Consider the following 18,955-nt stretch of genomic DNA (forward strand, 5'->3'; position numbering starts at 1 on the left):
TACAATAACAATTTCAGTACATCATTTCCCATCAAGAATCCTGCAAAGCAATTGTGAAAATGAAGTACTCTATCTACACACACACACATACATATAATATAAGGCCTTGGTGCACCATTATGTTCCATGCTACGGAGCTTGGTTTCTCTACGATGAGGGTGGAAACGCCCTCATCTTTTCACGTGTTGTTCATAATCTCTGTCAGGTGTCTCAGTGTGAATGAATGCAAGTTGTTTTTCTTTTTCATCATTTTTGCTTGTACGTAGTATATCATCCATACTTTCTTTCCATATAACAGAGTGGGTAACGATATTGCTCCGCATACTCAGCACTATATATATATATATATATATATATTATATATATATATATATATATATATATTAATTCATACATGGTTGTACAGTATATTACTGGTTATGGCATATGACTGGTCAGAATGTTGCCGTCGTTTTCGCACCGAGTATTATACTTGAGCAATATTGACTACTCTTCAGACATTACAGGCCATAAGACGTTATAACCAGTAACATACTGCTGATTGATAATATACAAAAATATATTTAAAAAATGTAACCACTCTATTACACATATTGAGAATGTTCCTTCCCCCACCCCTTCTGACTTATGGACAGCTAACTGATAACATAGATATATAACGTACGCACACATACACACTAGTACAATAGCATCTGGAGTCGTAGCTTGTGATGACTATACAAATTGTAGCATACAGATAAATTTATTTATAAGTATTATGATATAGTTTAACGTAATCCTGATAGATAAACGGAATTTTTGCAATATCTCAACGAAATGGAAATATTAAAATCCGGTTAAGTTCCAGCAAAATATGCTTGTAAATTATCTACACCCCTTCAGAAACTGCGTCAATACAAACACAAGCATTACGATATTGATAAGAAACGTAAGAAAACTCTGTGGATTAAATGCATGAAAGAAACTTATCTTGAATTGATAATTAGGTTAAAACATTTTTAAAACGCGAACTACTGAAAAAACTATAAATAACAAAAAACTATATCAACGATAACGTCGAAGCCTCTCTGTGGTCGCTTTTGACCTATTAGAAATAGCAGCCAAATCATCCACAAATTACTATAATATCAATCATGAATAAAGCAATGACATATCAGATAAAGTGGTTTGATCCATCTCTAAAAAAGATGGGATGATCAAGGTTAGAATTCCTCTAATCAAAGGGTCGCTCGTTAGTACTTGGCCGAGGGCTAAACACCAGCTAACACTGCCTCTATTATGTTATACATTGAATGTGTGTGCGTAATTTATATTATATATACACACATACACAATATAATATGCTTATTTGATAGAAATTATATATTTACCATCTAATATTTTAGATTTTAAATCCATTGCAATCAGTAGAGCGTATTAGAAAAACATTATAATGTAAACACTGTCTGCTACTGAAGGCATTCTGTTTTTAAGGAATTTCTTTTAATTTCTCTCAGAAATAATGATAATAAATATTTGCAATAAATACGGTTTATTTTTTCACCTACCAATTTTTATTTTTTCAGTTGAAAATATTGATAAGATATGAATAAATTATTCGCCCAAATCATAAACATCGATATGAAAAACCGTTGTGGGGTTGTTTATTTGGGAAAAATTAATGCGGAAAAAAAAATAACCTATTTAAAGTTAAAGTGAATATAAAGTAACAGTCAAAATTACATACGAATAAATAAGGAACTTAATGTGAAGAATTTACCTGTTCGTCAGACTGAAGTCTTGAGGGGAACAATGTTCTTGAAGCGTAGATAAAACAGTGTTTTTCGAAAATGTACTTTGCCACTAGTCCCAAGTAGGACATTACGTCTGCTACCTTTTCTGGAACTCTTTAGCATAAGAAGTTAGAAATCCAATAGATTTCTTCCCTGGTCAGACTACAACAACAGCAATAGCTTGCAAAATATGTATATTCCTACAAATGTCTGCGATCAAATCGTTTACGTTTAAAATTTACGTATAGTCTATTTCTTGTTGCTGTGTATCCTGATACCTCTTATCACATCTTACACACACTCATACAACTGCACACTCCAAAGGGTAGTAGTGTAATTTCGCACGTAGAGCGCCATTTTGAATGTTTTTAATTTCCTTTTCTAATGTTTTTCGTTTCGGCATTTTAGTGTTTCCGTGACGTAACTTGTATGTTCCCCATCAGAATTAAATGTTGATCCCACAAGAATTTACAAGCAACCTGCTGTTGAGAAAGCATACAATTTCAGTTTTTTTTTTTTTTAATTTTCCATTAATGCAATAGATTTTTATATTACATTCATAAATCTCTTCTTTTAAAAAATTAATTGCAAATCGATTAATAATAAATAACAATATGAATTGCTACGCTGGTAAATCCTAACTTACGATTAAGAGGTGTGTTCTTATTAGTTCTAGCATTAGAATTAGCATTAACGGTTTTCAGTTTAGAAAAAAATATCGATTATTAATCAGTAATTTTAAAGGGATAGGCTTGGTCGATACCATCGATCTCGGTACTCGACTGATACTTTATTTTATCGATTTCGCAAGGACGAATGGAAGAGTAGACCTCGACGGAATTTGAACTTAGAACGTAAAGAACCGTAACTAAATACTACAATGTAAAAAAATAAAAAATAAAAATAACTTGCAGAAAGTAATTTCTGACGTTGCATCCCTTCAACATTTAATCATCATGCCCCTCACAAATGCTAGGCTAAAAATTTATACCCAAGATTTAAGGTTCTCATAAACAGGAACTTTTTATGGGGGAGAAAGGCTCTACTCAGAACGTGAGGTTGAACGGAGTTGTCATTTGTAGGGTGGAGTTATTGTTTGTCGTTGGGAAGTTTGTGATGGTGTTCATTTGAACACTTGTGAGCTGGTTTTTTGCTGCCTTAAGGCGGCTTGTTGCCAGTGATGTTGTGCGGGGATTGCAGCTCTTCGGGGCTGTCTTCGTCGAAGGAGGATCTCGTGAGGGCGGTGGAGAAGGTTGATGGAGGGGTGAACGGTGGGAGGGGTTGTTCAGGAGTTGCGGAGGTGGAGAGCAGGGAGGTAGGTTTGGCAAGGTTGGAAAGTTGTGGGAGGGTGTTATGCGGAGGTGGGGGACGATGTGGGATTGTCGTCGCCTCAGGATGTCATGGGGTGAATGCGGGAGAGGGCATTTGTTGGTAGGGTGTATTCGGTTGAGGAGGGAGGGATTGGGGTGGTGTCGACGAGCGGAATGAGGTAGGGGTGGGGCTGAAACCGGTCTGGCGCGATGTTATGTTTCTTGTTGGGGGGGGGGGCAATTCGGCGCGGTGGAAGTTCTCCACGGAGAGGCGGCCAGAGCAGAGCAGTGCACGGCGGTCCCGCTGGGAGCGAAGGGTATGGTGCTTCTGCCTTCGTGCCAGGGTGGGGTGGGTGGAAGGGGTTCCGCCCGAGGTCGTCGTGGCCTGAATGGCGGCTGCTGTACTCCTGGGTAACGGGGATGAAGTAGCGGTCCTCTGGGCCGCAAGCCGTAGGTTGGAGGAGCCAAACTTAGGATTTGGAAATGCGGGGATCAGTGGAAGGCCTGTAGGGCATGGTGGAAACGGTGACAGTAGGAAGTGCGGTGTTGGAAGTCGGGGTGGAGGGCGGAATCCCACGATGCTTTGAGTGTGGCCTGAGGGGCCACATCGGATCGGACTACTCTTCACCAGCCGAGAGGAGCCGGTGGGAGCGGAAAGGGACTTACCGGCAGGGGAGCAAAAAGCAGGGAGGAGGAAGAGGGCGGGTTATACAGATTTGAACCACCGACCCGCCCACGCCCTCTCAATCCCGCCGTCTTCCCCTCCGACACAGGAGCAAGAAGAGGGGGGCGCAGCACACAGGAGCCCCCAAACAAAATGTACAGTATGACGATGCTAATGAGGATTTGTACAGTGAAGTAATAACTTGGGAAGATCCTAAAAAAGTAGAAACAAGGGGATTCGATAACATTAAGGGTTGGCACGGTTGCATGTTGCTTTCAGAGGAACAAAAAAAGAACGTCACAAAATACAAAGGTGGATATCGGATGTGGGAAGTGGAGATGGATAGAAATATGTTGCCATCCTTTGTAACTTATGACAACCTGTTAAAGAATCATGGGATAGATATTTTGGAGGGATCAAGTTTCAAAAGGAATTTAAAGGTAGAAATGAAGTTTCTCGGAGGTGGGGGCCGAATGGCTTCGTTGCATCTCTTTCGTTTTCAATGTCATTTCCTGCTCTCATACATTGCCTTGTTCTTTTTTTTTTTCTTGTTTTGTGCCCCCACGTGTTGTCCCATCTGTGTTAGCCCCTAATGGGCAATAAAAAATCAAGGCTCTACTCTGAACGTCACTGAATATGATACCCGTATCGAAACCCTCTCAACTAACCCACCACACAACACCCTTGCTGTTTTCACCATTCAAACCCATATTTAAACCCTCGGCTCAGTCTACACTACTCTCAGGGAACCGTTATGTGGTAACTTGAAATTCTACAAATAGTAGTCAAAGTATCTATAAAACGACGGATGGCCACAGTTGGAACGCCTGGATCTTTTCGGTTTGAACGGCAATTTTTTAACATAATTTCTAGGTAACTAAAAAATTTTAAACTTTGTATACTGGTAGAATGTGTTTATAAAACGTCTTTTTCTCTTGGCTTTATTGAGAAAATTCTATAGTTTGTAAGATATTTTTACTTCAATAGACGTCATTGATTGGTTGAAATTGAAGAAAAAAACAACAAATATCTTACAAACTATAGAATTTTCTCAATAAAGCCAAGAGAAAAAGATGTTTTATAAACACATTCTTCCAGTATACGAAGTTTAAAAGTGTTTAGTTACGTGGAAATTATTTAAAAAAACTGCCGTTGAAACCGAAAAGATCCATAACATTCAGGATGGCAGTTTGGAAATATCTGAAAAGCGTTGGACAAAATATGCCTTGTGATATTTATTTATGGTCTTTTACCCATTGTGTTCTAAATTCAAATACACACGTGGTTAAGTTTGCCTACCTGCCTTCCGGGGTTAATAAAACAAAGTGCTAGTCAAGTAGAGCAAATGTAATCGAGCGTACACTCTTTTCTTAAAAGGTGTACACTTGTGTTAGTACAATAGAGGAGTGCACACAAGAACTAAAGGGAGCAGCTGAGGAACCAAATATACGACCTGGTTATTATTATTTCATTTAACTTGCTCCCCATTCTAATAATCTGAAATCAATTGACCTAACACCTTTTAATGATTACTATAGATTAGGGAGAGTCAAGTAGGAAATATTGACATTTGATAGTAAACCCAACAGATTCATAAAAAAAAAAAAAAAATTAACAGGTGATAATGCCCTCATTACCATAGTCCAACCTGCGTGGTGAAATTGAAATTTAGGACTGTATAGCCGAAAAGAAATTACGAGGAAAAAAAAAGAAAACCAACTATCAACGCCCACCTAAATGATAAGCTGAACTTCATGTTATTACACAGCTAAAATATAAACAACACTAAAATAACTCCCAACCTTAAATGATATAAATATCGCTTTATATAAAAGGCCAAGTCACATGACCGCGTTATTTTTTGTTGGTTCTGTCACGCTTTGGGAGTGTCATTGGAAGGACATAAATCATTGTCAGAAAAAAAAATAAAACAAACAAAAGAAAACCGAAGAACTCCTTTTGAAAGAGTACCGCATTTTAGATCAAACACAGCTTTCTCACCATTCCTCCCCCCAAAAAGCCTAATCTCTCTCTCTCTCACATTCTCATTCACTGCAATCCTACCTTCGTTCCCGGCTTTTCGGATAAGATATGCATCTACAGGATAATCTGAATTTATGCGTCCGATTTATCAATTTTCCATTGAATTAAGTTATTAGAATGTACTCTCGATCCCAATCCTTTGACCTTATAGTCTACAAAGGAATATATCCTTTCGTTATTGTAAAAATCATTTAAATTGAACACACATTTTGGTGAGAGAAAGCGATAGTTACTCTTTACTCTTTTACTTGTTTCAGTCATTTGACTGCGGCCATGTTGGAGCACCGCCTTTAGTCGAGCAAATCGACCCCGGGACTTATTCTTCGTAAGCCCAGTACTTATTCTATCGGAGTCTTTTGCCGAACCGCTAAGTGACGGGGACGTAAACACACCAGCATCGGTTGTCAAGCAATGCTAGGGAGACAGACACACAAACACATATACACACATACGTATATATATATACATATATACGACAGGCTTCTTTCAGTTTCCGTCTACCAAATCCACTCACAAGGCATTGGTCGGCCCGGGGATATAGCAGAAGACACATGCCCAAGATGCCACTCAGTGGGACTGAACCCGGAACCATGTGGTTGGTTAGCAAGCTACTTACCACACAGCCACTCCTGCGAAAAAGGAAACTCTAAGAATGTGATAGAAAATTGCAGGTCAAACACACCAAGTCAGAGAGAAACTACTCATTTGAAACTAGAAATTATCACAAAGCATGAGCTTATTACAACATACCTTGTCTGAATAACTTATTCTACACTCTAACACAATCTGTTGTTTTTGTAGGGCTGTATGTTACCATTTTAATAGGTTAAATATAAGCAAGAAAAGGGCGGCGAACTGGCAGAACCGTTAGCACGCCGGGCGAAATGCGTAGCCGTATTTCGTCTGCCGTTACGTTCTGAGTTCAAATTCCGCCGAAGTTGACTTTGCCTTTCATCCTTTCGGGGTCGATATAATCGACTTAATCCCTTTGTCTGTCCTTGTTTGTCCCCTCTATGTTTAGCCCCTTGTGGGTAATAAAGAAACATATAAGCAAGAAACCAATTCTAAGCCGTTTTGATAAGAACACACTTAGTCTCTTCTCCCTCTTTCTCACGTTTTTTCTTTCTTTATAAACTAACCTTATTTATCAAGATCCATATTCTTCATTAAAGAAATGGATATTCCCATAACTGTCTTATTGCTACACAAAAATTAGAATTGCGTAAGATCACGAAAGTCACGTGCACCCCACTTACAGAAAGTGAATGGAAGAATTTCGTGACTCGACAACATCCTTTCCAGAGCATAATGAAAATGAAAGTATCTACTTCATCGCAAGTATTTTTTTTACAAAATGAAACTATTGAAAAGCGAAAGTGAAAAATAGTGGACTGAAAAGTGTGGGTAGTACTACTGAAATTCTTCGGCCCCCCCTCCTTAATAATGGTCTATTCAATTTTAGACACAAGATCAGGAACTTTGAGGGAAGGATTAGTCGATAACATCGACCTCAGTACTTGACTGGTGCTATGATTTATCGACCTGGTGGTGGAGTGGAATGAAAGGCCAAGTTGTATTCGGCGAGATTTTAACACAAAACATACAGCCAGAAGAAATGGTGCAAATAATTTTTTTCCCTCCGATGATCAAACAATTCCGCCAGCTCACCACCCTACTTTTTAAAAGAGAAAACAAAATAATTTACATCCATATAATTCTTCTTTCTTCGTCACGGTCAAGTTTAAAATCACTTTGGTTTCACTGAATACGGCCATCTGTCCACTCCTTGTTAATCCCTTTTAATCTCATCCCTGTGAGAAACACTGCACTAAAATATCCACTGAATGTGACGTTATCATTAGTGAAGTTATATCAACTAAATATTTTAATTACAATTTTAATTAAAGTGATATCGAATACCAACAGAAGAGAGAACGATGAACAACAAATACACTTTTTGCAGAAACGTAATTACGGATCTTTTTAAATTTACTTTACGCTAATTACTTTTTCAGATAAGTAATTACTTTTCTCCAAAATTACAACCGTCTTCCTCACATTCAACTTAGTTTCTGGTTGTGGTGAGCACAGGAAACTCATTGAAGACAGATAGACACTTATGGAAGTGTACCCAAAGAATATATCGCAATAAATTGTCAATGCGAGCAGACGCATTTTTTTTAACGTTCCCACTGATCATTTCGTTTGTAAGTTGTTCTCGCCATATTCCGTCTGTTTAAACATCCCGAAAATTCATAGCTTTCTAATTGGGTGTTACGCTTACTATAAATAGAGCTTGGCGCACTCAACAAGGTTAATAACCTCCGGCGCTCTACGAGGAATGATAGCTCGAGAATTGCTTTCCTTAAGACAGATACGAGAAGGCAAAGCATAAACTCATCGTGTACAGTCAACATGAAAGTGTTGCTTGGGAACGATTAAAAGTGCCAAATACTCTCATGCTGTTTATGCTCTAAATAGTAACTATGTGGCGTGATACACTCTCGACAAGTTATTTATTAATAAGCCTCAAGGCAACTAATGAAAACCGCAAACTTTTAGATTAGTCAAGCAATAACGATAACATTATTTTGGAGACAGATGATGATGACATCAATTTCCTGCTCTAATACAAGTGAAGCAAACGATCCAGACAGACAAAAAGATTACGAAGAATGCCTGCGTATTAGAATGATTGCAACAGTTCCTTGTAATTAGCATCAATTGCTTCTTTTTGTTATATTTTGTGCAGTTAATTGCTAGGTTTTGTTATACTCGCGAATTACTTTTTGACATTTCTTCTAAATGCTCTTTTGTGCGGTGAAACTACGTATTACAATAAACAAAGACATTTTTCATTAAAAGCTATCGTAGCTGCTAAGATATTTTCGGAAAATTAAATATTTAAAACATTACAAATGTTTAATGAAAGGGAGAAAATGTAAGACCATAGTATCCTGTGCCACATTCTTTTCTTTATTGTACTGATCTTAGCTAAGTAAGTAGCCGTAGATAGAGTTCATTTCTGGTCTTAGCTATTAAAATCAAAGCAGTGGTTTTATAGCAATTTTCAACATCCATACGTGGATGAGGAACGTAGTATCTTAAAGGGGAGCGTGGGCTAAACCATTAATGTAACTTGAGATTTGAAGAGAGTAAAATGACGGTGCATGCAGTCGCCAATGGTAACTGCCCCAAACATGACCTGCTTCGTAATTCCTTACTGGCACGTTATCAATTCTTGGATTAAAGTCCGAAATAACTATAGAAGAATGTAAAGTCAAATATTAGGCGATTGTAGTTTAGATTAATTTCTTATATAAGACAAACATCCATCTTTAGAAAGAAAGGGACGTGAGAAATTTTTGACTTTAATATTTATTAAGGTCATTAAAAATGGTAAGGTATGAGGGATAAAAGCAGGCATTGGAAATAGGTTGGGAACACTTTTTTCCCTAAATTCTAAGTTGAAGGAGGCGAGGTAGGGTCTATGACTTTTGTAGGCTCTCTAAGACTGGTAAGCTTGATGCGGTCGATGTTAAATTTGAACATATGTAGGTTAATGTTTGAAGGGGCAAACTAGACAAGAAAGAATTAAACAACTGGTCCTCTCCCTCGGAGTGAAAGGCAGATTGTATGATGCCTGTATGCAAACAGCTATGCTACATGGCAGTGAAACATGGGCTGTGACAGTTGAGACTGAAGCTAGTATGCTTCACTGGATGTGCAATGTCAATGTGTCATCATCAGCATCATCATTTAACATCCGTTTTCCGTGCTAGCATGGGTTGGACGGTTCGACCGGGGTCTGGGAAGCCAGGAGTCTGCACCAGGCTCCAGTCTGATCCGGCAGTGTTTCTACAGCTGGATGCCCTTCCTAGCACCAACCACTCCATGAGTGTAGTGGGTGCTTTTTACATGCCACTGGCAGCAGCCACGATCAGCAGGTGCTTTTTACGTGCCACCGGCACGGAAGCCAGTCAAGGCGGCGCTGGCATCGGCCATGTTCAGATGGTGCTTTTTACGTGCCACCGGCGTATGTATAATAAAGTCCCAGTCTCTTGAGAGAAAGCTGGGCATAAGAGGCATCAGATGTGGTGTGCAAGAGAGACAACTGTGCTGGTATGGCCATGTGATGCATATGGATGAGGACAACTGTGAAAGGAAGTGCTGATCTCTAACTATGGAGGGAGCCTGTGGAAGAGGTAGACCCAGGAAGACATGGGACAAGGTGGCGAAGTATGATCTTCAAATGTTGGGCCTCATAGAGGTGATGACAAGTGACCAAAACCTTTGGTGATATGCTGTGCTTGAGAAGACCTGTCAAGCCAAGTGAAATGGTAGTTATGGCTGATGAGGACAGCTGTGTAAAGAAGTGCTGATCTCTAACTGTGGGGGCAACATGTGGAGGAAGTAGATCCAAGAAGACATGGGATGAGGTGGTGAAGCATGATCTTCAAAAGTTGGGCCTCATGGAAGCGATGACAAGTGGTTGAGACCTTTGGTGATATGCTGCACTTGAGAAGACTTGTCAAGCTAAGTGAAATTGTTGTTGTAGCTGATGCCAGTGTTGCATAACTGGCACGTAAAAAGCACCCATTACACTCTGGTATCAGTTGGCATTAGGAAGGGCATCAAGCTGTAGAAACCATGCCAAACCAGACTGGAATTTGGTGCAGCTCTCCGGCTTACCAGTTCCAGTCAAACCATCTAACCCATGCCAGCATGGAAAGCAGACGCTAAATGATGATGATTCTCAGAATTACAGGAAGAAGAACAGAGCAAAGTATTTAATGTGGTGTCAGGAATGTGAAGTACCACAGGGATGTTGAGAGAAAGAAAGATGGGGGAGCTTTGGAAATTAGCTAATTAAGAAGATCAGAGATTTTTTTGGTGATAATTACAAAGAAGACAAAAATGTAATTGTACATCTGTAAGCTATTGGTAAATATTTGGCAATCAGTTGAAAAGCTTTACTTTGGTTATGAACTAGGATGTGTGTGTATGTGTAGCAGCAGCAGCAGTAGCATTACATTAGATATATGAGCAGTACACCAATGAGAATCTTAGATGAGCTTTGTTGTAGGTTAGCTGGTAATTAGGCTGAAATATATTTTCAGTTCCTGGCATTGACAGTTGTGATTCAGACTCAGTAGTTATTATCTTCACATTATAAAACTTTTAGAGATTCTGTTGTGTCTGGGGAGAGTCATTTTCTTTTTGTGCCTTATAATGTAACACACTCATCGGTAAAATTTCCACTTATTTCTTATTTTTATTTTCCTAAAATTTTCATTGTGTCTTGCAACGTTTTCAAAGAGTTAAGACTATTGAAAAGGTTGCAAGACGCAACAAAAATTCTAGGAAAATAAAAATAAGAAATAAGTGGAAATTTTACCGGTGAGTGTGTTACATTATAAGGCACAAAAAGAAAATGACTCTCCCCAGACACAAAAGAATATGCTTCAACACATGAACTCATATAAAGAATCTTGCAAACCAAATCCAAAAACTTTTAGAGATCTTTAGCTTTAAAAAACATATTTCCTTTGCCTGATAGGCAGAGAATCTTGTAAATTAAAATACAACTAAAGAAAACCTAATCTATGTGAAGATTACTATGGGCTATACCCAGAGGTTTTAGCCATCCCTGTGTTTGTAAATGAATTAAATTTAGACATGGCTGAGTGGTTAAGAAGCTCACTTTGCAATCCATGTGGTTTCGGGTTCAGTCCCACTGCATGGCACTTATAACCGCAGACTGACCAATGCCTTGTGAGTGAATATCGTAAATGGAAACTGTGTGGAAGCCCCACCCCCACACACACATGTCTTTGTGTTTGTTTCTCTCATCACTGTCTGACAACCAGTTTAATTTGTTTAAGTCCATATAACTTAGCAGTTTGAGAAAAGAAACTGTTAGAATAAGAACTAGACTTGAAAAAAAAAAAGCATTGGCATTGATTTGTTTCAGTAAACTCTTCATGATAGCACCCCAGCATGATTGCAGTTCAATGATTGAAAAGATGTGAAACAGTTCCAAAGGTCTGTCATATTTCTCACCATCAACATGAAAAGAGAGATCGAGTGGATGTCACTGTTTCTAGTTTAGTAACCATCATTAAAAATTACCAATGCCCAAATGGGTACTGAAAAATTCTTGGCTTCAGGGGTATTCTAAAAGGCCTGGTTGGGGGCTCAACCTTCCAAATTTTTTTTTACAGGGTTTAGAAAAACTGAAGGACCACATGTGAATCTGAGAGGGGAATACGTTCAATAAAATCATAATTAACTGATCCTCCTGTATTTTCTTTTATCCAAACCCAGGAAATTTTCAGCACCCCTTATGCCAGCAGTGTTTATTTTTCATACAAATGATTACTGTGAGCCATACCAAAGATATGAGACAGTTCCAAAGGTCTGTCATATTTCTCACCATCAACATGAAAAGAGAGATCGAGTGGATGTCACTGTTTCTAGTTTAGTAACCATCATTAAAAATTACCAAGCCCAAATGGGTACTGAAAAATTCTTGGCTTCAGGGGTATTCTAAAAGGCCTGGTTGGGGGCTCAACCTTCCAAGTTTTTTTACAGGGTTAGAAAAACTGAAGGACCACATGTGAATCTGAGAGGGGAATACGTTCAATAAAATCATAATAACTGATCCTCCTGTATTTTCTTTTATCCAAACCCAGGAAATTTTCAGCACCCCTTATGCCAGCAGTGTTTATTTTTCATACAAATGATTACTGTGAGCCATACCAAAGATATGAGACAGTTCCAAAGGTCTGTCATATTTCTCACCATCAACATGAAAAGAGAGATCGAGTGGATGTCACTGTTTCTAGTTTAGTAACCATCATTAAAAATTACCAATGCCCAAATGGGTACTGAAAAATTCTTGGCTTCAGGGGTATTCTAAAAGGCCTGGTTGGGGGCTCAACCTTCCAAGTTTTTTTTGCAGGGTTTAGAAAAACTGACCACATGTGAATCTGAGAGGGGAATACGTTCAATAAAATCATAATTAACTGATCCTCCTGTATTTTCTTTTATCCAAACCCAGGAAATTTTCAGCACCCCTTATGCCAGCAGTGTTTATTTTTCATACAAATGATTACTGTGAGCCATACCAAAGATTTTAGATGAATATTCTTTATTTAAAAACACTGTGAAATTGTATTTATAGCAACGGTAGTTATGCTTATAACTAATTCATATATTCTAAGTATTTAACTCTCATAGGATGCATAGAAAAACATGTAAAGGCTGATAGATAATTAGAAAATCACAAAGACGATGTTCTTATCTGGAGCTATCTTCCAGAACATGCTTAAAGAATGGAAAGAACTTGAGTGTAAGAGAGTAGTAAATATAAGTAAAACAGAACTCAAGAAAAAAGGAAAATTTAGATCTTTTATCTTTTACTTGCTTCAGTCATTAGACTGTGGCCATGCTGGGGCACATTTAGAAATAGAAAATAAAGATAAAAATAAACTTCAAACAAAATAAATTGTGGAAAGTGTAAGAAAAAGAACAAAAAGATGATTAAAGAAATTATACTGTGAGAAAGACGCATAGCATGACCGCAACCAAATGACTGAAATAAAAGAATGATAAATAATAAATGAGATGAGTAGCTATAGTTACCACTGCTTTGGTTACATCATATTAGTTGATTAGTCTTAGATGTTCTCTGATTGGGCTGTTTTATGGTCAATGGCATTCCATCCATAACCATTTTGACCTAATACATTTAGAATTATATTATCCGGCGTGTCCTTCCAGTTTAACAACAAAGGGTGTGATGTGAATAAAATTTGACCGCTATTTTAAACAGGTTAAGCAAACACTGATGTAGTTATAAGTCTTTCACCTAGTTAGAGAAAGAGAGAGAGAGATTTACAAATGGAAGGATAACAATCTTCCCATTGTTAGAAAGAAAGAATAAGTTTGATTCCAGCCCAATTCCATAAAATTATCATCATCCTTTGATGGTGGTGGAACAACCAATCCCTACCAGTCAGGATTCACAGAACAGGTTGTACAGTTCATTCTTTTCTTTGCTAAATACAAAACGTGGCTTGCAAGATCTCCATTCAGGTGGTTTTCCCTCAGTCACCATCTCACCTTTGTGTGCCGATCCATCACCAGGTCAAACTTTTACAGGTGAGTGGACTGGGGCAGTGTGAAATGAGGTGTTTTCCTCAAAAACACAACACATAACCAGTTTGGAAATCAAAACCACAATTTTGTGATTATGAGTGCAACACTGTGACCACTAAGTCATAGGCCTTCATTAAGCCCCATAAAAAAAAAAAAAACACCATTTCTTTTGATATCAGGAATAAATTAGTGCAGTTTGTTTCTAGAAGAGCAGGAAATATATACTCTCTCTTTTACTCTTTTACTTGTTTCAGTCATTTGACTGCGGCCATGCTGGAGCACCACCTTTAATCGAGCAACTCGACCCGGGACTTATTCTTTGTAAGCCCAGTACTTATTCTATCGGTCTCTTTTGCCGAACCGCTAAGTGGCGGGGACATAAACACACCAGTATCGGTTGTCAAGCAATACTAGGGGGACAAACACAGACACACATATATATATATATACATATATATGACGGGCTTCTTTCAGTTTCCGTCTACCAAATCCACCCACAAGGCTTTGGTCGGCCCGAGGTTATAGTAGAAGACACTTGCCCAAGGTGCCACGCAGTGGGACTGAACCCGGGACCATGTGGTTGGTAAGCAAGTTACTTACCACACAGCCACTCCTGCGCCTATATAAATATTATTCTTGGAGTTTACATTAGTGATTTGTGAATTAATTCAGTTTATATAGTTAGATTCAATCTTAAATTGAAAATTCAAGAAAACTCAGAGATTGCTGCAACCAGATAAAGATCAAAAGTGTCTGAAGTGTTGTAAGCTGTATTCCCAATTTAGATTCCGAACATAAGGGTGGAATCTACCAGTAATGATTTGGACAACAGAAAATCAGGGCACAAAAATATGTCATCAAACAAATCTCTTGCAACAATTTGGTGGCTACAAAGAGGTTGATCTGGCAGAATTGTTACTGTGGCAGCGAGCTGGCAGAAGTATTAGCATGCTGGGCAAAATGCTTAGCAGTATTTTGTCTGCTGTTACGTTCTGAGTTCAAATTCCACCGAGGTCGACTTTGCCTTTCATCCTTTCGGGGTCGATAAATTAAGTACCAGTTACACACTGGGGTTGATGTAATCGACTTAATCCGTTTGTCTGTCCTTGTTTGTTCCCTCTATGTTTAGCCCCTTGTGGGCAATAAAGAAATAAGAATTGTTACTGTGTTAAGGCGGCGAGCTGGCAGAAATGTTAGCATGCCGGGTGAAATGCTTAGCAATATTTTACCCTTCTTTACATTCCGAGTTCAAATTCCACCGAGGTCAACTTTGCCTTACATCCTTTTGGGGTCAATCAATTGAGTACTAGTTAAGCACTGGGGTCGATGTAATCGACTTAATCCCTTTGTCTGTCTTTGTTTGTTCCCTCTATGTTTAGTCCCTTGTGGGCAATAAAGAAATAAGAATCGTTACTGTGCTAGACAAAGTGCTTAGTGACATTTCTTCTGAGTTCAAATTCCACTAAGGGTGATTCTGGTTTTCATCCTTTAGGGATTGAAAAAATAAATACTAGTTGAGCACTGGGATTGATGCAATCAACTTTCTACTCCTCTCAAAATTGCTGGCCTTGTACCAAAATAAAGAATTAGGTGGCTACAATAATCACTAGAAGGACTAAAGAATCTTGAGATGTTATTCTGCAGCAATGGCAAAATGCACCAAAATGTCATGTCATGTAAACAACCACATGTAGGCATAGGAGTGGCTGTGTAGTAAGTAGCTTGTTTACAAACTACATGGTCCTGGGTTCAGTCCCACTGCGTGGCACCTTAGGCAAGTGTTTTCTACTATAGCCTTGGGCCGACCAAAGCCTTGTGAGTGGATTTGGTAGACGGAAACTGAAAGAAGCCCGTCATATATATGTGTATATATATATGTATAAAAAATATATACAAAAATACAAAATGGGACAAGAACCCATATGTATGTATGTATGTATGTATGTGTGTATGTATGTATATGTTTGTGTGTCTGTGTTTGTCCCGCCAACATCGCTTGACAACCAATGCTGGTGTGTTTACGTCCCCGTAACTTAGCAGTTCGGCAAAAGAGACTGATAGAATAAGTACTAGGCTTCCAAAGAATAAGTCCTGGGGTTGATTTCCTCAACTAAAGGCAGTGCTCCAGCATGGCCACAGTCAAATGACTGAAACAAGTAAAAGGGAGAGTAACCTTAAGATTTTTTACTCAATTTGCACTTAGGCGGGTGTTACATTGGATTAAAGAATGCAAATAGAATAACACTAAAATAAATAGCTGTTTGATAAGATAGATGTCATTGATTTGTAAATGCTTTTTATCTTTTACACGTTTCGGTCATTGGACTGTGGCCATGTTGGGGTACCACCTTAAAGGGTTTAGTCAAATAAATTAACCCTTGCACTTATTTTTAAGTTTGGTACTTAACCACTAAATTAAGGGGGTGTAAACAAACCAACACTGGTTTGTTTACACTGGTTGTTAGGTAGTGGGGAGATAAACACAAGACAGTGAGCTGGCAGAAATGTTAGCATGCCAGGTGAAATGCTAAGTGGTATTTCAAATTCTGCCAAGGTCAACTTTGCCTTTCATTCTTTCGGGCTCAATAAATTAAGTACCAGTTACGTACTGGAGTTGATGTAATCGACTTAATCCCTTTGTCTGTTCTTGTCTGTCTCCTCTACGTTTAGCCCCCTGTGGGCAATAAAGAAATAAGGGGAGATAAACACAAAGACACACGCAACAGGCTCCTACACAGTTTCCATCTACCAAATTCACCCACAAGACATTGGTTAGCTCGGTACTATAATAGAAAACATTCACCCAAGGTGCCATGCAGTAGGAATGAACCCAAAGTCACGTGGTTGCAAAACAAGCTATTTAACCACACAGCCATGCTTGCATCAATGAATTAAAATGAACAAATGTAAAGTGCAAGCATGGCTATGTGGTTAACAAGTTTGATTTCTCATCTTTAAAAGCTAGAAAAATTTAAGATTTCATGACAGAATCTTTTATTTATGCCTGTCCTAAAGACACCAGCTATAAATTAATAAATATTGCTTCAGACGGAAAATAAAATTGGATTATCTTTGGTTCGGTGGGAAATAACGACAATAATATTTAAATGGTGAAAATATTGATAGAATGCATTACAATCACAACCAACAGATGAACAAAATCACATGTCTATGAAGCCTTGTTATAGATTATCTTGATAATGAATGACAATAACCTCATTATCATGAATGGTGACTGCAATGCAGATGTTGGGTGACTCTGATTTACATAGAGTCTATGGATATGGAATGAGGAAGGATCAAGACACTTGGTTTGAGTTCTGTGATGCAAATGAACACTAACGTTTGTAACCACTAACTTCAAGAATCCAATCAAACTGGAAGCAAGACAGGCAAAAAAATAAAATAAAATTAAAAAAAAAGTTTTTTTTGTGGCCGTTGCCAGTACCGCCTGACTGACCCTCGTGCCGGTGGTACATAAAAGCACCCACTACACTCTCTGAGTGGTTGGTGTTAGGAAGAGCATCCAGCTGTAGAAACTCTACCAGATCAAGATTGGAGCCTGGTGCAGCCATCTGGTTCACCAGTCCTCAGTCAAATCGTCCAACCCATGCTAGCATGGAAAGCAGATGTTAAACGATGATGATGATGACTAAGTCCTTTCCTGCTGAAGAATGTAACACTTAATATAGACTAGTGATCAGTATACCTCAGAATAAGAGCTAGAGGGAACCAGATGCATCAGACAGTCTGGAGAAGGAAAGTATGAAGGCCAAGAGATCTCTCAGCCAGCTTAAGTTCAAAGAATTATAAATTCATGCATTTGTGGCAGAAAAGAGAAAGAGACTTATAGAGGACAACTGGAAGCTTTTACACAACAACCTGCAAGACACAGACCATATATGTGGATTGAGCAAAGCTCCAGGCAGATGGAAGATGACATGGTAGTATAAAAAGTTAAAAGATATGCCTGGAAAATGGGATCAACAAACAACACTATGAAGCTGGAAGAGAGTTAGATGTCAAATATATATAGCAAGGAAAGACACTAAAATAGGAGATTTGTCAATGTTCTGCAGCATGAGGATTGAAGATGTAAGGTATTCTGAATGGTAAATAGTGAGTCACTGTGAATCAAATTATTGGGTAAAAAAAAGTACACATGCTCTCAGTAACTCTGAGAAGAAAGGGGCATGGGAATGTTATTATGAGATGTGGCTGAACAAGAAAAATGCATGGGAGAAAGAGAAAGACTACCTTCAAGTAGATTCAACACAAAGACCTGCTACTGAAGTAAACGGTTGTATGGATGAAAGTACAACAAGGATATGAAGACAGAGAAAGCAGCTGGACTATCAGGAATAGTCAATGAGATGCTGAAGATAGCTTGTGAATTAGGACACAAGAGTCATTTACATAAACAATAAGGTAGAAGAAAGTGGTTTCATACTCAATGGTTTGTATACAACAGGATAATGATCAACTGCTGCAAGATACTAGTACAAAAAAGAAAAAAAAAGCCACAACAGAAAATTTTGTTGGTGGACCATGTTATGTAAGTAACAAAGAGTTATAGCACAACTAATTAGGAACAGAATTAGCTCAGATGATGTCCTCTCCCTAGAGAAACAACCACATGAGAAATGAGCTAAGAGCAGTCTATTGTTAACCGTTCATGCAAGTCATGTATAGTGATACCATCAGTAAGATAAGAGTCAGCAATGAGTTCAATGAGCAATTTAGAATAAGTGTTCATGAGGGTTCAATTCCACCATCTTCCTATTAATTACAGTTCATCAAGTCCATAACAGAAGAGATTAACCCTTTTGTTACCAACCCGGCTGAAAACGGCTTTGGCTCTGAGTACAAATGTCTTGTTTTCATAAGTTTTGAATTAAAATCTTCCAATAAACCTTAGTCACAATTTATGTTCCTAACACTAGCTGAATGATAACTAACTTATTTTACTAAATTCTTTGTTACATTTAAAGTAATTGAAAGAA

The 18,955-nt window shown here is 38.3% G+C and overlaps 1 protein-coding gene across 2 annotated transcripts in view; it reads right to left on the bottom strand.

Annotated features, from left to right (window-relative positions):
* Nucleotides 1-18,955, bottom strand: part of LOC115211625 (peroxisome biogenesis factor 1) — an 88,609-nt gene that overhangs the window by 50,328 nt on the left and 19,326 nt on the right. The window contains exon 1 of one of the 2 annotated variants that reach the window (XM_029780243.2): nucleotides 1,760-2,187. The exons of the other annotated variant lie outside the window; for it this stretch is intronic. Within the exon in view, the coding sequence (XP_029636103.1) occupies nucleotides 1,760-1,861 (102 nt within the window). The 5' untranslated portion in view covers nucleotides 1,862-2,187. Of the gene's footprint in view, nucleotides 1-1,759; nucleotides 2,188-18,955 lie in introns of those variants that run through there. 2 annotated transcript variants of the gene reach the window in all.

The sequence above is a fragment of the Octopus sinensis genome, linkage group LG5 (genome assembly GCF_006345805.1).
Source record: "Octopus sinensis linkage group LG5, ASM634580v1, whole genome shotgun sequence".
Classification (NCBI taxonomy): Eukaryota; Metazoa; Mollusca; class Cephalopoda; order Octopoda; family Octopodidae; genus Octopus; species Octopus sinensis.